Genomic DNA, 23,090 nt, shown 5'->3' with positions numbered 1-23,090 from the left:
GAAATTGATTTGCATTTTAATGAGGGAAATAAGTATTTGACCCCCTCTCAATCAGAAAGATTTCTGGCTCCCAGGTGTTTTTTATACAGGTAACGAGCTGAGATTAGGAGCACACTCTTAAAGGGAGTGCTCCTAATCTCAGCTTGTTACCTGTATAAAAGACACCTGTCCACAGAAGCAATCAATCAGATTCCAAATTCTCCACCATGGCCAAGACCAAAGAGCTCTCCAAGGATGTCAGGGACAGGATTGTAGACCTACACAAGGCTGGGATGGGCTACAAGACCATCGCCAAGCAGCTTGGTGAGAAGGTGACAACAGTTGGTGCGATTATTCGCAAATGGAAGAAACATAAAAGAACTGTCAATCTCCCTCGGCCTGGGGCTCCATGCAAGATCTCACCTTGTGGAGATGCAATGATCATGAGAACGGTGAGGAATCAGCCCAGAACTACACGGGAGGATCTTGTCAGTGATCTCAAGGCAGCTGGGACCATAGTCACCAAGAAAACAATTGGTAACACACTATGTCTTGAAGGACTGAAATCCTGCAGCACCCACAAGGTCCACCTGCTCAATAAAGCACATATACATGCCCGTCTGAAGTTTGCCAATGAAGATCTGAATGATTCAGAGGACAACTGGGTGAAATTGTTGTGGTCAGATGAGACCAAAATGGAGCTCTTTGTATGGAGGAAGAGGAATGCTGTCTATGACCCCAAGAACATCATCCCCACCGTCAAACATGGAGGTGGAAACATTATGCTTTGGGGGTGTTTTTCTGCTAAGGGGACAGGACAACTTCACCGCATCAAAGGGACGATGGACGGGGCCATGTACCATCAAATCTTGGGTGAAAACCTCCTTCCCTCAGCCAGAGCATTGAAAATGGGTCGTGGATGGGTATTCCAGCATGACAATGACCCAAAACACACGACCAAGGCAACAAAAGAATGGCTCAAGAAGAAGCACATTAAGGTCCTGGAGTGGCCTAGCCAGTCTCCAGACCTTAATCCCATAGAAAATCTGTGGAGGGAGCTGAAGGTTCGAGTTACCAAACGTCACCCTCGAAACCGTAATGACTTGGAGAAGATCTGCAAAGAGGAGTGGGACAAAATCCCTCCTGAGATGTGTGCAAACCTGGTGGCCAACTACAAGAAACGTCTGACCTCTCTGATTGCCAACAAGGGTTTTGCCACCAAGTACTAAGTCATGTTTTGCAGAGGGGTCAAATACTTATTTCCCTTATTAAATGCAAATCATTTTATAATATTTTCGACATGCGTTTTTTCTGGATTTTTTTGTTGTTATTCTGTCTCTCACTGTTCAAATAAACCTACCATTAAAATTGTATACTGATCATTTATTTGTCAGTGGGCAAACGTACAAAATCAGCAGGGGATCAAATACTTTTTTCCCTCACTGTCAAGGGAAGTGCCGTTAAACTGTAGAGGGAGATATCTGTTTCAGGTCTGCGGCAGCAGGCCAGAGTCATATTCATTAGTGCACACCGTAGATCAACATTTTGCAACATAATACGAAAACAAGCGTTTCTCATTGGACATGTTCAGGTAGTGCCTTCCTATTTCAGTCTGTTTTCTTCCGTCTGGTGCCTAGTGAATACAACCCAGACAGGGAGGTGTGTGTGGTGGGGCTTTATGGGTCATGAGTGTGTCTGTTTACCAACCAGCTCTATACTGCACCTGAATTCATCCTTGATCCTCCTTACACAACCACCCAGCGGCCCCATGCACAGCTACTCAAAATAAGAAATGAGTGTGCCCTTTCATAACCTAAGCAGCTGTATGCTGTCAAACCTCAGCCAACTCAATGGCTAACCTACTTGCCTGGGCTGAGTAATAGCACAAACCTTTACAGTGTAACTGTAGGTGCGTAAATCAACATGAACAGTGTTAGGAATGGTCAAGCGACAGCTCAAATATGGGATATCATTAGCCATTATGCCCAGCGGGTCAAACAGGGTAATTGCAACAGGTTTTGCCAGATGGGTATGGTAATGCTTCACCTTCAATTAAAATATACAGTAGTCTACAATAAAATCTACTTCCATAAGTATGTCAGTTAGTCAGTCAGTCAGATGGTCAACCTCTGAAACCCCATTTAGACAATGCACCGTGTGACCCCTGGCCCTTCTGACCTTCAGCCCAGAGTTCTTGCGCATGCGCAGGCGTCCCATCCACATGTCAGTGAGCAGCATCTGGCTGCAGGTGTGGGCAATGAAGTCACGGTGCTTAGCGGCCACGGCCAGCTGCAGGCAGGTGGCATTACTCCAGTTCTTCAGCTCATAGGTCAGCAACTTCATGGCCATCTGCTCGTCCTGCTTGTATGACTGGTCCAGCAGCTCCACAGCCAACTGTCCAAACTCTCTGAAACACACACATAGGATGTCACACAGTGAATGTTTGAGATGAACTACGCTACATTGCAGTTTGACATATAAACGTAATTAAGTGTTATACCATGGCATTGTTAAATACCCCTTTCTGATTGGCTTGAAGGGCATTCTAGAGCGTGCATTATTTCCCTATAACGCACAGTATATTTGCACGGGTGAATTCAATGGCGATAAGTTTATTTTTACAATTTTGTTTGAGCTGCGTTTGAATGTGAAAGTCGAAACAGTATTGGTATTGTTAAATTCTTTTCTTTTTTTTTTTACAGTAAGCTAGGGCTGAGTAACTCTCTGAAACTGATGGTTTGATTAGCTAAACTAGCAAGTCTGTTTGTTTGGATACCACAGCAACTACTGTAGCTATCTAGTAAACTTGATAGCTGCTTTTTAAAATAAATTGTACCTTTATTTTATTTAACCTTTATTTACTTCAGTGGATGTTGAACACATTTCTACCAGAAAATGAACACATTTCTAGTGGCAAATATGTTCAATTATAGCCATGGTATGATTTGAATATGTTGGTAACCTGTTGTATCATACAGCACCAACATTAAAGCACAAACATTAAAATTCCATTACATACCCATATAAGCGTTCCGAGAGAGATGCTAACAGAGCGTTCACAGTCTATTTTCTAGGCTGTGCCTCTCATGGAAAGTTTTGCTACACACACGGAAATGTACATATACAAACACGCACACCCACACACACACGCGAACACAAATGCTTTATGTACACACACTAGTCAAAGGATTAAGATAAGACTTCAACAGCAAGCTGGTCAAAATCTCTGCGGAAAATACAAACCAAATGGGTTTGCACTTGGCAGAAAGAGAGGTGTCAGGGCTTTGAGGAGTATGGCAGTATGTGTTTGTGTGTGTTTGTGTGTGTGTGTGTGGCACCTGGGAGTTCTTTCCTATAACCAACTTCCAACATTTCCATAACAGTCTTTTTAATTGAGCAAGAACACACACACACACTTTCATCCCACACACACGCCATTAGCTAAACTACATGTGTGTCATTAGCTAGAGTATGTGTGTTGGTATTATTAGTTGCATTTATGTATGGTGGTCCTATGAGATCTGTGTGTTATCTAAAGCAGGTCACGATGTGAAGAGGAGTGTGAATGCTGCTCCAGTGCAGACTCCCAGTTCAACTTTAATCATTCAGGAGAAAACTTTCCATGATATAAGAGGCACAGCCTAGAAAATAGACTGCGAACGCTCTGTTAGCATCTCCCTCAGAACGCTTATATGGGTGTGTAATGGAATTCTAATGTTTGTGCTTTTCTTATAACTCATTTGTGTGTGCTATTTATGAGCTGTTCTATAAACCAATTTCTGTATTCATGCAAGTGGCTGAACAAATCCTCACTATCAGCAGCTGAAATTTGGCAGTGCGCCCAGACCTTGTTTTAAGAACGAACAAAAGATATCTCAGTTTCAAGGTCTCAGCTTAGAGAGAAGAAGCCTCGTGAGGTATTGGTCTGTCACATGTTATGAACCAGTATTGGTCAGTCACATGAATGAAACAAAACAGTAATCATTAATTAATTATGCTAAATCCTGCAAATATAACTTTGTGTATAGCCATATAGAAGACAACTGCTGGGACTGCCCAGACAGAGCTCTTGATTGCCATGTGTACTATGGTGCATTGAGTTGGTTGGAACCTCTCCAGCATGCTGACAAATAAACAATGATTCATTTATGATTGACTTTGAGTGTCCCTGTGTAAGAATTTCCATGACAATTTGGGGTCACGTACAAGATTATGGATTCTGCCTGCGGAGCTTTCCAGTGGGGGTCTGTGAGGAAAACCGGTGTCACATTTTATGAAGCGTGAGGGACATTCTGGTCTGACCAAAAGAGGACGAGGACCCAACCAGACCAGACCCTTGCTATGAGCTGCCCAGGAGGAGACACATCATCTGCGGACAATTGACGGCAACTGATTTCAGTAAGTCAATGTAAATGAACCTGTATAAAAATATACAACATTTATACAACCAATAAAAATGAACATAAAGATGTAGAAGCAGGGTACCACTAGCCTACAAAATAACACAACGTGTTTTTGAATTTGGGGTGTTATTTACATTTATGGGAAGCAGCAAAACTATAGAGCCTATAGAGACCATAGCGTTTATGCAAATATAAACTATTGATACTATGATGCTGAGGGACTGTAGATGCTGAGGGACTATAGATGCTGTAGGGACCATAGATGCGATAACTATAGGGACTATGGTGCTATTGGGACAATTGATGCTCAGGGACTACAGATGCTCAGGGACCATGGATACTGTAGAGACTATGGTGACTGTAGAGACTATAGAGGAACGGTTGAAGATACATATGACGTGGAAGAAGGCTAGAGCTAGTCTTAGAGAGAAGACTAGAGTGAGGGCAAGTAACGGTACCATGTCCCGCTGACAGCTGTCTGTAGGCATTTATAAGAGAAATGTCCACATGGTCTGCAGCCACTGGTAGAGAATAGCATAAGGTACACTCTGTGCTATTTTATATGCATAGTGAAGATACATATGGTGCATAGCAAGTAACGACAAGAGAGAAATATTGACTATGCACAGGGTAATGAGGACATTACCAAGTGTGTTTGGGAATAGTACTAAGTGAATGTGGATGTGAAAGTTGTGTGATTGTGAGATATGGGATAATAAGCTGAAAGATTGATATTTGGATAACAAGAGCTGATTGGCATTTGGACAATAAATTATTGAAATGATTACTAATAAGATTGGAATTTGACATTAGGATAATTAGCTGATTGAAATGTTGATAATTTGAGGATTGAAATTAAGCTATTATGTATTGAGTGAATCAGAGCTGTCAGGGGACTGGCTTACATGTGAAAGAGGTGAATGAATGCCACAACCAGTTCTCTGTGAGCTGAGTTTTCCAGTTCTGTGTGAGCGGATCTGTAACGTTATCTAGTGGTCTGTCCAACATCGCCATTGGATCTACAGGTAGAGGATAACATGTCTCAGAAATCAGATACATAACCTCTCAGAAGATAACATGTCTCGTTAGTAACGAGGATAACATGTCTCTGAGATTAACATGGCTTTAGATTATATGAGGATAATGGAGTTTGATGTATAACATTATTATGTATGGAGATATGAAAGAAGAGAGAACTATTTCCAAAAATGCTGTTAAATTGAACTAGTGTAAATATCAAACCCCTGTATGAATAGAACACTAGTCTAGAGGAGGAATTTGCGATGTAACACAAATGTATAATGGGTTACTAGAGTTAAAGTAACATAATATTGAGTATAATGGGTTATTATGATGATCTGATGACGTAACAATAGAAAAATAAGAATAATATGCAACTTGCACAACCACATGTAGACGTAAGTAAGTGGTGAAAAAACTCTTCTGAGGAATGTTCAGAATGGTCCCTTTATGGGTCATTTGAGGTATGATAAGGTTAAAGCGTTGTATGGGACTTGACTTTCCCCTAACCAATAAAACTTTAAAAAGAAAGGTAGAAGATTTCCTCCAGCCTGGTAATGCATTTTGAAATAAGTCCATACCTTGTTGAATAGAACCAATGATTTTCTGTATTCACCTACTCAACAGTTTAAAGTGTTAGGTAGAGACTTATTATGGACAGAGAATGCCATCTACTGGGGACTGAGACAGTGCCAACCAAGTTGATACATATTGATCCATCCAAAGCGTTACAGATGAATCTTAAAATAATTGACATTTAATAAATATTGAATCAGAAAGTGAATATCCAATAGAGATTGGTAATAATAATATAGAGTAACTTTTTGAAGGTATACACACTGAAATCAAACAGGCTGTGAGAAACACAGTGGGGAAATTAGGGACAGTTTGTACATAATTGTATGTCAATGCAACAGGTCAAAAAGATTAAGATTACAAGAGAAGTGTTTACTTTAGAAGGTGCCCAATTCAGCTTTACGTGGCACCGTATCATCTGATATGTCTGAAGTATACATGTGTCTGAAGTATAATTCTGTATACACAAGGGTTTATTGAGACTTCCTACACAAGATGCAGTACACTCAATTAATGATTACACATTTTTAAGACTGATTAAAATGTAACATAGTTTATTTTCTTTCTTCCAGGACTGATGGAATGTCCGCTACCAATGATTTTTTTTCATGTTTATCAATGATTCTCCCTTTGAAAGGCTTCATAAGGCAAGGCCTTAGGAGAGCAGTTAAAAGTGCCCGGAGCCAGCTGTTAAGGGACCTCCCAAATTATGCAAGGCCTGGCCATTTTGTTTGTGTTTACCCTACACATTTTGCCACACACACATACCAGCACCCACATACAACCCACCTGTTAATGAATATTTGTAGGTGGTTAATATTCTGTTTGATTTAGAAGTGTGGGGTTTTTTCACGGGTTAGAAAGGATGCTGTATTCAAATGATCGTTTCTATTGTCAGAGTTTTGGTTGCACACATGTAAATTCTCTTGATTAGAAGAAGTGTACTGAAAAGCCCAATGTAAACCTGATACACAACATGTTTGAAATATCTTTAAATAATTAGTAAGTCGCTCTGGATAAGAGCGTCTGCTAAATGACTTAAATGTAAATGTAAATAATGTCTGAGGTACAGGAAAACAAACACTCACTTAATAGGGCTGACTGACCTCTGACCTCATTTATTAATGTATTTTATTTCACCTTTATTTAACCAGGTAGGCCAGTTGAGAACAAGTTCAAATTTACAACTGCGACCTGGCCAAGATAAAGAATAGCAGTGCGACAAAAACAACAACACAGAGTTACACATAAACAAATGTACAGTCAATAACACAAAATAAAAGAAAAATATAAAGATATATGTACAGTGTGTGCAAATGTAAAAGAGTAAGGAGGTAGGCAATAAATAGGCCACAGAGGCAAAAATAATTGCAATTTAGCATTAATACTGGAGTGATATATGTGCAGATTATGATGTGCAAGTAAAGATACTGGGGTGCAAAAGAGCAAGAGGGTAAGTAATAATATGGGGATGAGGTAGTTGGGTGTGCTATTTACAGATTGGCTGTTTACGTACAGGTACAGTGATCGGTAAGCTGCTCTGACAGCTGATGCTTAAAGTTAGAGAGGGAGATATACAGTTGAAGTCGAAAGTTTACATACACTTAGGTTGGAGTCATTAAAACTAGTTTTTCAACCACTCCACAAATGTCTTGTTAACAAACTATAGTTTTGGCAAGTTGGTTAGGACATATACTTTGTGCATGACACAAGCAATTTTTCCAACAATTATTTACAGACAGATTATTTCACTTATAATTCACTGTATCACAATTCCAGTGGGTCAGAAGTTTACATACACTAAGTTGACTGTGCCTTTAAACAGCTTGGAAAATTCCAGAAAATTATGTCCTGGCTTTAGAAGCTTCTGATAGGCTAATTGACATAATTTGAGTCAATTGGAGGTGTACCTGTGGATGTATTTCAAGGCCTATCATCAGTGCCTCTTTGCTTGACATCATGGGAAAATCTAAATAAATCAGCCAGTCTGGTTCATCCTTGGGAGCAATTTCCAAATGCCTGAAGGTACCATGTTCTTCTGTACAAACAGTTGTACCTAAGTATAAACACCATGGGACCACGCAGCCGTCATACCACTCAGGAAGGAGACGTGTTCTGTCTCCTAGAGATGAACGTACTGTGGTGCGAAAAGTGCAAATCAATCCCAGAACAACAGCAAAGGACCTTGTGAAGATGCTGAGGGAAACAGGTACAAAAGTATCTATATCCACAGTAAAATTTGTCCTATATCGACACAACCTGAAAGGCCGCTCAGCAAGGAAGAAGCCACTGCTCCAAAACCACCATAAAAAAGCCAGACTACCATTTGCGACTGCACAATTTTGGGAGAAATGTCCTCTGGTCTGATGAAACAAAAATAGAACTGTTTGTCCATAATGACAATCGTTATGTTTGGAGGAAAAAGGGGGAGGCTTGCAAGCCGAAGAACACTATCCCAACCATGAAGCACGGGGGTGGCAGCATCATGTTGTGGGGGTGCTTTGCTGCAGGAGGGACTGGTGCACTTCACAAAATAGATGGCATCATGAGGTAGGAAAATTATGTGGATATATTGAAGCAAAATCTCAATACATCAGTTAAGAAGTTAAAGCTTGGTCGCAAATGGATCTTCCAAATGGACAATGACCCCAAGCATACTTCCAAAGTTGTGGCAAAATGGCTTAAGGACAACAAAGTCAAGGTATTGGAGTGGCCATCACAAACCCTGACCTCAACCCTACAGAAAATGTGTGGGCAGAACTGAAAAAGCGTGTGCGAGCAAGGAGGCATACAGACTCAGTAGCACCAGCTCTGTCAGGAAGAATGGGCCAAAACTCACCCAACTTATTGTGGGAAGCTTGTGGAAGGCTACCTGAAATGTTTGATCCAAGTTAAACAATTTAAAGGCAATTCTACCAAATACTATTTGAGTGTATGTAAACTTCTGACCCGCTGGGAATGTGATGAAAGAAATAAACACTGAAATAAATCATTCTCTCAATTTAACATTCTTAAAATAAAGTGGTGATCCTAACTGACCTAAGACAGGGAATTTTTTACTAGGATTAAATGTCAGGAATTGTTAAAAAGTGAGTTTAAATGTATTTGGCTTAGGTCTATATAAACTTCCGACTTCAACTGTAAGACTCCAACTTCAGAGATTATTGCAATTCGTTCCAGTCATTGGCAGCAGAGAACTGGAAGGAGAGGTGGCCAAAGGAGGTGTTGGCTTTGGGGATGACCAGTGCAATATACCGGCTGGAGTGCGTGCTACAGGTGGGTGTTGCTATGGTGACCAGTGAGCTGAGAAAAGGTGAGGCTTTACCTAGCAAAGACTTATAGATGACCTGGAGCCAGTGGGTTTGGCAACGGATATGTAGTGAGGGCAGGCCAACGAGAGCATAGAGGTCGCAGTATATGGGGCTTTGGTGATAAAACGGATGGCACTGTGATAGACTTCATCCAGTTTGCTGAGTAGAGTGTTGAGGGCTATTTTGTAAATGACATCGCCAAAGTCAAGGATAGGTAGAATAAACAGTTTTACGAGGGTATGTTTGGCGGTTTGAGTAAAGGGGGCTTTGTTGTGAAATAGGAAGCCGATTCTAGATTAAATGTTTTATTGGAGATGCTTAATGTGAGTTTGGAAGGAGAGTTTACAGTCTAACCAGACACCTAGGTATTTATAGTTGTCCACATATTCTAGGTCAGAACCGTCCAGGGTAGTGATGCTAGTCAGGTGGGATGGTGCGGGCAGCAATCGGTTGAAGAGCATGCACTTAGTTTTACTAGCATTTAAAAGCAGTTGGAGGCCACGGAAGGAGTGTTGTATGGCGTTGAAGCTCGTTTGGAGATTTGTTAGCACAGTGTCCAAAGAGGGGCCAGATGTATACAGAATGGTGTCATCTGCGTAGACGTGGATCGGAGAATCACCAGCAGCAAGAGCGACATAATTGATATATAGAGAGAAAAGAGTCGGCCCGAGAATTAAACCCTGTAGAGACTGCCAGAGGTCCGGACAACAGGCTCTCCGATTTAACACACTGAACTCTGTCTGAGAAGTAGTTGGTGAGCCAAGCGAGGCAGTCATTTGAGAAGCCAAGGCTATTGAGTCTGCCGATAACAATGTGGTGATTGACAGAGTCGAAAGCCTTGGCCAGGTCAATGAAGCTGCCTGCACAGTACTGTCTTTTATCGATGGCGGTTTTGATATAGTTTTGGACCTTGAGCGTGGCTGAGGTGCACCCATGACCAGCTCGGAAACCAGATTGCATAGTGGAGAAGGTTACGATGAGACTCGAAATGGTCGGTGATCGGCTTATTAACTTGGCTTTCAAAGATTTTAGAAAGGCAGGGTAGGATGGATATTGGTCTATAACAGTTTAGGTCTAAGTTGTCTCCCCCTTTGAAGAGGGGGATGACCGCGGCAGCTTTCCCATCTTTGGGGATCTCAGACGATACGAAAGAGAGGTTGAATAGGCTAGTAATAGGGGTTGCAACAATTTATAACTTTAGAAAGAGAGGGCCAGATTGTCTAGCCCAGCTGATTTGTAGGCATACAGATTTTGCAGCTCTTTCACAACATCAGCTGTCTGGATTTGGGTGAGGGAGAAGTGTGGGGGGGGGGGGGCAAGTTGCTGCAGGGGGTGCTGAGGTGTTGGCCGGGGTAAGGGTAGCCAGGTGGAAAGCATGGCCAGCCGTGGAAAAATGCTAATGGAAATGATGGATTATCGTAGATTTATCGGTCGTGACAGTGTTTCCTAGCCTCAGTGCAGTGGGCAGCTGGGAGGAGGTGCTCTTATTCTCCATGGACTTTACAGTGTTACAAAACTTTTTGGAATTAGTGCTACAGGAAGCAAATTTCTGTTTGAAAAAGCTAACCTTAGCTTTCCAACTGACTGAGTATTTTGGTTCCTGACTTCCCTGAAGAGTTGCATATCGCAGGGGCTATTCAATGCTAATGCAGAATGCCACAGGATGTTTTTGTGCTGGTCAAGGGCAGTCAAGTCTGAGGTGAACCAAGGGCTATATCTGTTCTTAGTTCTACATTTTTTGAATGGGGGATGCTTATTTAAGATGGAGAGGAAAGCACTTTTGAAGAGCAACCAGGCATCTTCTACTGACGGAATGAGGTCAATATCCTTCCAGGATACCTGGGCCAGGTCGGTTAGAAAGGCCTGCTCGCTGAAGTGTTTTAGGGAGTGTTTGACAGTGATGAGGGGTGATCGTTTGACCGCAGACCCATCACGCACGCAGGCAATGAGGCAGTGATCGCTGAGTTCCTGGTTGAAGACAGCAGAGGTGTATTTAGAGGGCAAGTTGGTAAGGATGATATCTAAGAGGGTGCCCATGGTTACAGATTTAGGGTTGTACCTGGTAGGTTCCTTAAGCATGTCCCAGTTTAGGTCACCTAACAGTACGAACTCTCATGAGGAAGAGAGGAGACATTTTTTTATAGGCTATGTAAAAGCAAATAATTAAGAAGAAGTTTAGAATTGATCAATAGTCCTATGTGTGATTCAGACTACGTTAAGGACAGAGAGAGAGCAGTCTCTAGTCTATTTTACCATTACCTTATGAGATAGAATTATTTCCTTATGAAGCCACGTCAGGCCTCAGCTGGATCGTCTGGGTTTGACGCCTCAGCTCGCCAGGCGTCTACGCCTCAGACGGCCCATGAGACTCCCACGTCCCAGCGGGATCATCAGGCTGTCACGCCTCAACCGGATTCGTCAGGCTTCTATGCCCCAGTCGGCTGGTCCATTGCCCATGCCTCGGCCGGCCCCTCAGGCTAGTCCGAGGGGTGGGGGGTATTGTCACGCCTACTCCCGCTCTTCCTCCCTGGCGCTCGAGGGCGCCAGGCTGCCCAGCATTACGCACTCCTGACACCATCATTACGCACACCTGCTTCGCTCATCACGTGCATCAGCGATTCATTGCACTCACCTGGATTTAATCACCTGTGTTATTTCCTCCCCTATATCTGTCTGTTCCCCAGCTCTGTTCCCCGCTTCAGCATTAATTGTCGTATGTCTTTGTCTTACCCGGTTCTGACGTTGTTCCTGTCCTGTTCCATGTCTGTGCTAAATTAAATGTTCCACTCTCCGTACCTGCTTCACATCTCCAACATTAGTTCTTACAGATTATAGTATTACCATACTAATTGAATTGTACAACCCAGAATGAAGGGTTTGAAATGATGAAGTGTCTGTTTTTTGTCTTGATTTCCCTTACTTTCCCTTACTCCCTTACAGAAGCTAAAATCTAAATGCTTACATTAAAATGTAATGATTATTATCACACAAGTGATAAGAGGATGGAATGTAATGCTTGTGCTTTTTTTGTGCTTTTCTTATAACTGTTTTCTGTGTTCTATCTATGTGCTGTTCTATAAACCAATTTCTGTGTTCATGCAAGTGGCTGACTGAACAAATCCTCACTGTCAGTAGCTGAAATTGGGCAGTACGCCCAGACCTTGTTTTGAGAACGAACAAAAGATACCTCCGTTTCAATGTCTCAGCTTAGAGATAAGAAGCCTCGTGAGGTATTGGTCTGTCACATGTTATGAACCAGTATTGGTCGGTCATATGAATGAAACAAAACGGTAATGATTAGGTAATTATGCTACATCATGCAAATATAACTTGTCTGTGTATAAGACAACTGCTGGGACTGCCCAGGCAGAGCTCTTGATTGCCATGTGTACTATGGCATTGCATTGAATTGGTTGGAACCTCTCCAGCGTGCTGACAAATAAACAATGATTAATTTATGATTGACTTTGAGTGTCCCTTTGTAAAAATTTCTACAAACAGGTGTATGGATGACTGTTTGTGTGTATGTGTGTGTGTGTGTGTGTGTGTGTGTGTGTGTTTCTTTTCATCTCTATGTGTATGTGTATGTGTCTTGTGGTCGATAGTACCTGGAGTTGTGGTTCAGCTCCTGTGAGATGTCGTCCACCATGTCGTTCTCGGAGGCCTCGTGGGCCATGGCCTTACACAGCTTACAGGCCACCAGGGCTTTGGCCATGGCCTCCTCCCCATGCTGCCAGAAGAACAGCGCCATCTTCTGTCGCTTCATCAGCACGGCCCACACCATCAGCTCGTGGAAGGGGAAGGGGAAGTGGTTGATCTCAGGGTCGTCCAGGTCAATGTCCACCTCCTCCTCTCGCTTACGTGTAGTCTTCTGGCGACTCCTCCGGATCGGCATGTCATCCTGCCTCAGGCCGCACAAGACGAGAGCAGAGACATGGATTCATGGGTTTTTGGATGTGATGCTCAGCCTTTGCCCATCGAGGGAGACAAATATACATTTAGAGAGAGTGTGATCATGTAATATAATTCACACTGGCTAAGGCCTTGGAGAGATGGATGAAGTACCATGGCATGAAAGTCCTGAGAGTTGAGAACTAAGAAAAGGCCTTGGTGTTTAACTTCTTATGGCTTGGGGGAAGTATTTCGACGTCTGGATGAAAAGCGTGCCCAAAGTTAACTGCCTGTTACTCAGGCCCAGAAGCTATGATATGCATAGAATTGGTTGATTTGGATAGAACACACTCTAAAGTTTCCAAAACCGTTGAAATAATGTCTGTGAGTATAACAGAACTGATATGGCAGGTGAAAATCTGAGGAAAATCCATCCGGGAAGTGGGATTTTTTTGATGTGGGAAGTTTTCAATTGAATGCCTATTGAGTTTCTAATGGGTTAGGACCCAGATTGCAGTTCCTATGGCTTCCAATAGATGTCAACAGTCTTTAGACATTGTTTAAGGCTTGTTTTCCGAAAAATGAAGAAGAATGAGACCTTCTGTCAGTGGACTGAGGAAGCATGCAGTGCTGGTTTGGCACATGACCAAGTGCGCACCCTTCGTTGTTTTTCGTTTCTATTGAATACGCTATTGTCCGGTTGAAATATTATCGAGTATTTAGACAATTGACAACCTGAGGATTAATTATAAAAATCGTTTGACATGTTTCAACAAACTTTACCGGTACTATTCGGACGTATTCGTCTGCGTGATTTGACCGCCTTTGAGCCAGTGGATTACTGAACACAACGGGCCAACAAAACGGAGTTTTTGGGATATAAAGAGGGACTTTATCGAATAAAAAAAAAATGTATTGTGTAGCTGGGACTCTTGTGACTGCAACCAGATGAAGATCTTCCAAGTTAATGTCTGTCTGCTTGCTTAGGATATTCTGACATTTATTCCAATATTTATTCAGGTATTTCCATATTACTTCTATATCTCATTCAACTGATATCTAAACTCAGTTAGACCAGCTCTGTCAGGAGGAATTGGCCAAAATCCACCCAACTTATTGTTGGAAGCATGTGGAAGGCTACCCGAAACATTTAACCCAAGTTAAACAATTTAAAGGCAATGCTACCAAATACTAATTGAGTGTATGGTAACTTCTGACCCACTGGGAATGTGATGAAAGAGATAAAAGCAGAAATAAATCCTTTTCTCTGATATTATTCTGACATTTCACATTCTTAAAATAAAGTGGTGATCTTAACTGACCTAAGACAGGGACTTTTTACTAGGATTAAATGTCAGGAATTGTGAAAAACTGAGTTTAAATGGATTTGGCTAAGGTGTATGTAAACTTCCGACTTCAACTCTAAGTATTCAGACCCTTTGCTATGAGACTCGAAATTGAGCTCCTTGAGTTGTATCCAACTTAATTGGAGTCCACCTGTGGTAAATTCAATTGATTGGACATAATTTGGAAAGGTACACACCTCTTTATATAAGGTCCCACAGTTGACAGTGCATGTCAGAGCAAAAATCAAGCCATTACGTCAAAGGACATATCCGTAGAGCTCAGAGACAGGATTGTGTCAAGGCACAGATCTGGGGAAGAGTACCAAAACATTTATTCAGCATTAAAGGTCCCCAAGAACACAGTGGCCTCCATCATTCTTAAATGGAAGAAGATTGGACCCACCAAGAGTCTTCCTACAGCTGGCCGCCTGGCCAAACTGAGGAATTGAAGAGCCTTGCTCAGAGAGGTGACCAAGAACCCGATGGTCACTCTGACAGAGCTCCAGAATTCCTCTGTGGAGATGGGAGAACCTTCCAGAAGGACAACCATCTCCGCAGCACTCCACCAATCAGGCCTTTATGGTAGAGAGGCCAGACGAAAGCCACTCCTCAGTAAAAGGCACGACAGCCCACTTGGAGTTTGCCAAAAGGCACCTAAAGGACAAGATTATCTGGTCTGGTGAAACCAAGATTAAACTATTTGATTAAACGCCAAGCGTCACGTCTGGAGGAAACCTGGCACCATCCTTACGATAAAGCATGGTGGTGGCAGTATCATGCTGTGGGGATGTTTTTCAGCGGCAGGGACTGGAAGACTAGTCAGGATCGAGGCAACAATGAACAGAGAAAAGTACAGAGAGATCCTTGATTAAAACCTGCTCCAGAGCGCTCAAGACCTCAGATTGGGGCGAAGGTTCACCCTCCAACAGGACAACAACCCTAAGCACACAGCCAAGACAATGCAGGAGTGGCTTCGGGACAGAGTCTCTGGGGTGACCTGAAAATAGCTGTGCAGCGACGCTCCCCATCCAACCTGAGGGAGCTTGAGAGGATCTGCAGAGAAGAATGGGAGAAACTCCCCAAATACAGGTGTGCCAAGCTTGTAGCATCATGCCCAAGAAGACTCAAGGCTGTAATCGCTGTCAAAGGTGCTGAGTAAAGGGTCTAAATACTTATGTAAATGTGATATGTCCGTTTTTTTATTCGTAATACATTTGCTAAACATTTATAAAAACCTGTTTTTGCTTTGTCATTATGGGGTATTGTGTGTAGATTGATGAGGAACAAAAACAACAATTGAATCCATTTTAGAATAAGGCTGTAATGTAAACAAATATGGAAAAAGTCAAGGGGTCTGAATACTTTCCGAATGCACTATAGTAGTCCCCTTTAGTATCAACGTTTAGTATTGAGGACCTTATAAGTAAGTACTAGGTACTTATTATACACATACCTACTGTAGTAACAACATTTATGTGATATTTATTACCATGTGATTTATTACCATGTGATTTATTACCAGGTGATATTTATTACCATGTGATGTATTTATTACCATGCACTTACCACATGAATACCTTCAAGTCACGTTGTTTCTAAGGACTTTGCCTTCAGTTACCATAAATGTTTGTATCAAAGGGCTGTAAAATGAAGTTGTGTCTGTTTCCAAGTAGATACAATGTAGTTACTTGTGAAATACCACCACATTGGATGACTCCATCCCATGAAGACAACAGTAAATATGTCTGTGATCTTACCCTGTTGTTTCACTTACAGGGTAGATACAAGGTAAGAAGGCTTTAAAATGGAGCCATTGCTAATACCATGCAAACACCAGATACTTGCAGGTCAACTAATGCTCTTAATGATTTAGTAAATTATTGTGTAGGCATAATGTACCAAGTCATTTTCCTATAGTTACTAGGTATGTACAGTGCCTTCAGAAAGTATTCACACCCCTTGACTTTTTCCACATTTTGTTGTGTTACAGCCTGAATGTCACGTTCGTCGTAAAGATGGGACCAAGGCGCAGCGGGAACGTGAATACTCATCTTCTTTATTGTGAAGAAAACCAAAATAAACACTTAAACAAAAACAACAATGAAAAAACTGTCCTGTAAGGCACACAGCTTACATACGGAACAACTACCCACCCTGACAACACAAAACAAACACACCCCTGCCACGTCCTGACCAAACTACAAAAACAAATAACCCCTTATACTGGTCAGGACGTGACACTGAATTAAAAGTTGAATAAATTGAGATTCTGTGTCACTGGCCTACACACAATACCCCATATTGTCAAAGTGGAATAATATTTTTAGAAATTTGTACAAATTAATTAAAATTGAAAATCTGAAATATCTTGAGTCAATAATTATTCAACCTCTTTGTGATGGCAAGTCTAAATAAGTTTAGGAGTAAAAATGTACTTAACAAGTCACATAATAAGTTGTATGAACTCACTCTGTGTGCAATAATAGTGTTTAACATAATTATTTTATGAAAAGTGAAAAGTGTTGTTTCATGGTACCACCTTCACACTTGAAGGGTAGATACACGTCAAGAGGGCTGTAAAATGAAACTGTTGCTAATAACATGTAAATACCAGATACTTGCAGGTCAACTAACGCTCTTTAGGATTTAGTCAAATTATTGGGTAGACATTTTTTTTACCTTTATTTAACTAGGCAAGTCAGTTAAGAACAAATTATTATTTACAATGACAGCCTACCCCGGCAAAGCCCAAACCCGGACTACGTTGGGCCAAGTGTGCGCCGGCCTATGGGACTCCCAATCACAGCCGGTTGAGATACAGCCTGAAATCGAACCAGGGGCGGTAGTGACACCTCTAGCACTGAGATGCAGTGCCTTAGACCGCTGCACCACACGGGAGCCCATAATGTACAGCAAATCTGTCTGTGATATTACCCTGTTGTTATGTGATACTTGCTTCACACTTACATGGTTGGTACGGGATAAGAGGGCTGTAAAATGAAGCTGTTCATATTACCATGTAAATATCAAATACTTTCAAGTTTACTGCCGTGCAATATAAAAGTGGGAACATTTCAAGTTTAATTAATGAAAATCAACAAGAGGTCAGTAGAAACACATTTGTATTAATGTACAATCATATAACCATACAAGTTAGCACCACAACAAAAGTGAACTGCATTTATATCTATGTAGAAACCAAACTTCCGGCTAAACACCATTCATTTGAATGGAAGGCTAATATGTTCATAAATAGCTATCTTTTAATTCCGGTAAAAGTAACATTTTTGACTAAATAACGACATGTTAATGCTCACATCATGATAATCAATATGTGTACTAACAGATGATGCCACTTTTAAGGCTATAAAAAGAAGGATGGCTATGGATTGTGGTGAGCTTGTACATCATTGGTGACATCAGAGATTTGGATATAATGATGAGATACCTACTGTATGTCTCCGCCCCAAAAATGTGATTATTTTGTCCACCTCTCTGGTGACATTGAAAAGTAGCTAGCTTAGTGTATTCATAGCAACACTAACGAGTCAATTCCGGGTAATATAATTTTGGAAATTTGCCATAGTAGAAACATTTTAAAAACATATACACATTTTTGTTGATATTTTCTCACAATGTAAGTATAATTGTGCATACTAATGTAACATTGTGCACTATACGCAAGACAAAAAATAATGTTGATTTTGTATCAAATATATAGCGTTTTATTGCAGACTTTTATTTTGAAAACCAAATTCGAAAATTGGAGAGTTAAGTACATGCAGTGATTTATATCGGAATTATGTTTTTATATGTTTATTCTAGCTCTGACACTCTGCTGGCACGCTAGTTAATTTAAGCTAACGAATCACTATTGTTATTGCATTGTGTGTTAGTATGCTAGCTAGCTTAATTTTCTAGCTTAGCTTGTTTTTGTATAGAATGTATCTAGCTCTTTTGAATGTTTAGATACTGTCTTGTTAGAATATAATATGCTTGTGGAAATGTTTTATGTACAGCATAGTTTGTGTATACTCTTTCAGTAAATTTGCAGCATTTCTTCTGTTAAGTGAAATAGACTGTTATCTTCCTTCTCATCTACTTTGGCTAGCAATCTTCTATGTTAGCTCATGATTGGAATGTAGACCTAGCCATTCTAGTGGGCCTCCCTTCAGAGAACATCAAGAAAGCCGCAAATTTAGGAGTTGAGAAATAAACGTACTATCACTAGAATGCTGGGATACCCCTCTTTTTAAATGTAGCCATTAAAATATGTTTTTTCCCCGCGATTGTAGCAAGAAACAGGCCTAATATTTATTAGTTATTAGAGACCCAAAGACAGTTAGACTTGGCTTTCCTTTCACGCCTCCCCTGAAACTCTCTGGCTCCTCCCTGGGGAGGCGCACCTCACACTTTCCAAACCTCTGTTCTAATACAATGTGCTTCTACTTACCTCAGGTTGATTTTCAATAAATAAGCTTCACTCTGAGATGTGTGCTTGTCTTCATTGTGAAATGTTCCCACTTTTAAATTGCACTGTAGTAAACTTGAAAGCATTTGGTATGTACATGGTAATAGGGAACAGCTTAATTTCATGACCTTCTTACACCGTACCTACGCTGTAAGAGTAAAGGTGGTATCATGTAAAAAAAAAAGGGTGAGATCACAGACAGATTTGCTGTCATCTTTGTGGGATCTACCTAGAAACAGACACCACTTTATTTTACAGCCCTGTTACAACATACAGTGCCTTCAGAAAGTATTCATACGCCTTTACTTATTCCACATTTGTTGTGTTACAGCTGAATTCAAAATGGATTTCATAGATTTTTTTCCTCAACCATCTACCCACAATTCCCCATATGTTTTTAGACATTTTTGCCAATTTATTCGAGAATGAAATACAGAAATATATAATTTACACAAGTATTCACACCCCTGAGTTAATACATGTTAGGATCACCTTTGGCAGCGATTACAGCAGTGAGTATTTTTGGATATTCTCTAAGAGCTTTGCACACCTTGATTGTCTAACCAATTTTTTTTAATTATTTGTATTCTTCAAGCTCTGTCAAGTTGGTTGTTGATCATTGTCTTACCATAGATCTTCAAGCTGATGTAAGTCAAAAGTGTAACAAGGCCACTCGGGAACACTCAATGTCATCTTGGTAAGCAACTCCAGTGTATATTTGGCCTTGTGTTTTACGTTATTGTCCTGCTGAAAGGTGAATTTGTGTCTCTTAGAAAGCAGACTGAACCAGGGTTTCCTGTAGGATTTTGCCTGTTTAGACCTATTCCATCTATTTTTATCCTAATAAACGCCCTATTCCTTGCAGATGACAAGCATACCCATAACATGATGCAGCCACCACCATGCTTGAAAATATGAAGAGTATTATGTGATGTGTTGTGTTGGGTTTGCCCCAAACATAAATCTTTGTATTCAGGACGCAAAGTTAATTTCTTTGCCACATTTCTTCCAGTTTTACTTTAGTTTCTTATTGCAAACAAGATGCATGTTTTGGAACATTTTTATTCTGTACAGGCTTCCTTCTTTTCAATCTGTCATTTAGGTTAGTATTGTGGAGTAACTGCAATGTTGTTGATCCATCCTCAGTTTTCTCCTATCACAGCCATTCGACTCTGTAACTGTTTTAAAGACCAGTGGGCTCATGGTGAAATCCCTGAGCAGTTTCATTCCTGTCTGGCAAATGAGGTAGGAAGGACATATGTATTTTTGTAGTGACTGGGTATATTGATACCCCATCAAGTGTAATTAATAACTTTATCATGCTCAAAGGGATATTTAATGTCTGCTTTTTTTACTCATCTACTATTAGGTGCCCTTCTTTGCAAGGCATTGGAAAGCCTCCCTGCTTTTTTTTGTTTAATCTGTGTTTCAAATTCACAGCTCGACTGAGGGACTTTACATGTGCGGAGTGTGGAGTAAAGAGATGAGGTAGTCATTCAAAAATTACGTTAAACAATATTATTGCACACAGAGTGAGTCCAGGCAATGTATTATGTGACTTATTAAGCAGATTTTTACTCTTGAAGTTATTTAAGCTTTCCATAAAAAAAGAGGTTGAATCAAGACATTGCAGCTTTTCATTTTTTTTATATTTGTAAACATTTTGAAAAAGACAATTCCACTTTGACAAGGTGGGGTATTGTGTGTAGGCCAGTGACACAACATCTCCAGTTTAAATTCAGGCTGTAACACAACAAAATGTGGGAAAAGTCACAGGGTGTGAATACTTTGTGAAGGTACTGTACATACCTAGTAACTACAGAACAATGACGTATTACATTATGTCGACACAATCATTTGACTAAATCATTTGTTGACCTGCAAGTATGTGGTATTTACATGGTATTAGCAACGGCTTCATTTTAAAGCCCTTATTTTGTACCTACCCTGTAAGTGTGAAGGTGGTCCCATGAAACAATAGGGTTATATCACAGACATATTTGCTGTTGTCTTCATGAGATGGAGTCATCCAAAGTGGTGGTATTTCACAAGTAACTACGTTGTATCTACCTGGAAACAGACAACTTTGTTTTACAGCCCTTTAGGTACAAACATAAATGGTAACTAAAGGAAAAGTAAATAAAAACCACTTGAGAGAATACCAATGTCAGGATGATTGACTTGAATCTATTCATGTGGTAAGTATTTGGTAGTAAATAAAATATCTGCAGATGTTGTTACTAGGTATTTACATAATAAGTTGTACTTACTTATAACATCCTCAATACTTACTTTTGGGCTAAAGGGGACTACTGTATAATTACATTTAGTTACATTTATTATTCACTAATTAAGCATGTAGTACTTACTTTCTTGATTTCAGGTAATTACATGTGGGACTAAATTGTTAACACGTATTTATTTTTTGTTACTAGTTATTTACCTAATTATTACCTAGTAAATACCGTGCTGTAAAATGAAGGGTTACCAGGCACTCATTATGCAATTCAGGGGAATACACCAAATTGTAACCAAATAATAACCATGTTGTAATCCAGACTCACCTCCATCCCCAGCAGTTTCAGGGCTTTGGGCTGGAAAGGTAACAAAAACATGGTTATTGAGAAATCAACACCGTCAAGGGGAATTCATCACATAAAAAAATATGCACACACTTAAAGGGACACAGACAGACCCACTTCCACACACTCACAAGGCCAAGTGTTCAAATACAGAGAGAAATGCCATCGTGGTCTCAGAGCATTTCCTATTATTCTGTCCTTAAAAGTCAAATACTCTATGTAGGATGATATGTTACGTTGTGTTTAGCATGTATACATTTGTGGACCTCCATCATTCATTTTGTATGATATGTCATGAACTACAAATTGTATGATATGTTAAGAATTGCAATTTGTACAATATGTTACGAATTGGAATTTGTATGTCTTTTGAATTTGCAAAACATACAATATGCTACTATTTTGAAAAACACAAGATATGTTACAAATTCCAATTTGTTGTTGCTAACGTTAGCTAGGGGTTGCTAGGTGGCTAATGCTAACTTTAGCTAGCTGGGTAACATTAGCTAAGATAAGGGTTAGGGGTCAAGGTTAGGATTAGGGTTGGGGGAAGGGTTAGCTAAAAGGGTTCAGGTTAGGGTTAGGGGAAGGGTTAGCTAACATGCTAAGTAGTTGCTAATTAGTAAAAATGCTAAAGTTGTCTGTAATGAGATTTGAACAAGCGACCTTGGGGTTACTAGATGGTCGCATTATATACCCACCCATCCTCCTTGACCAACAACACTTCTTTAATTTTTGCCTTACGTAACATTCTATCTTATGTAACAATACCAAACGTAACATATCATACTCATTTGAGTGTCCCGGATTTACTTTTAGTATGTTCCCTCTTTGAGACCAGTCTGGAAATGCATACAGTGCATTCGGAAAGTATTCAGACCCCCTCCCCTTTTCTATATTTTGTTATGTTATAGCCTTATTCTAAAATTGATTAAATACATCTAAACACGGGCACACTCATAGATATCATCCTAACCAACCTGCCCTCCAAATACACCTCTGCTGTCTTCAACCAGGATCTCAGCGATCACTGCCTCATTGCCTGCATCCGTAATGGGTCTGCGGTCAAACGACCACCCCTCATCACTGTCAAACGCTCCCAAAAACACTTCAGCGAGCAGGCCTTTCTAATCGACCTGGCCCGGGTAGCCTGGAAGGATATTGACCTCATTCCGTCAGTAGAGGATGCCTGGTTATTCTTTGAAAGTGCTTTCCTCACCATCTTAAATAAGCATACCCCATTCAAAAAATGTAGAACCAGGAAGAGATATAGCCCTTGGTTCACTCCAGACCTGACTGCCCTTGACCAACACAAAAACATCCTACATTAGCATCGAATAGCCCCCGCAATATGCAACTTTTCAGGGAAGTAAGGAACCAATATACACAGTCAGTTAGGAAAGCAAAGGCTAGCTTTTCCAAACAGAAATTTGCATCCTGTAGCACAAACTCCAAAAAGTTCTGGGACACTGTAAAGTCCATGGAGAATAAGAGCACCTCCTCCCAGCTGC

The 23,090-nt window shown here is 40.6% G+C and overlaps 1 protein-coding gene across 2 annotated transcripts in view; it reads right to left on the bottom strand.

Moving 5' to 3' along the window:
• trpm3 (transient receptor potential cation channel, subfamily M, member 3) overlaps positions 1–23,090 on the bottom strand; it is a 242,754-nt gene that overhangs the window by 37,402 nt on the left and 182,262 nt on the right. For both annotated transcript variants that reach the window (XM_029762368.1, XM_029762369.1), the window contains exons 14-16: positions 21,562–21,591; positions 12,898–13,190; positions 2,158–2,386 (exon numbers count right to left, since the gene is read on the bottom strand). In XM_029762368.1, coding sequence (XP_029618228.1) covers positions 2,158–2,386; positions 12,898–13,190; positions 21,562–21,591 — 552 coding nt within the window. The remainder of the gene's footprint in view (positions 1–2,157; positions 2,387–12,897; positions 13,191–21,561; positions 21,592–23,090) is intronic.

The sequence above is a fragment of the Salmo trutta genome, chromosome 9 (genome assembly GCF_901001165.1).
Source record: "Salmo trutta chromosome 9, fSalTru1.1, whole genome shotgun sequence".
In the NCBI taxonomy this organism is placed as follows: Eukaryota; Metazoa; Chordata; class Actinopteri; order Salmoniformes; family Salmonidae; genus Salmo; species Salmo trutta.
The sequence above is the reverse complement of the archived record's forward strand: the minus strand, read 5'-3'. Positions and strand labels throughout refer to the sequence as shown.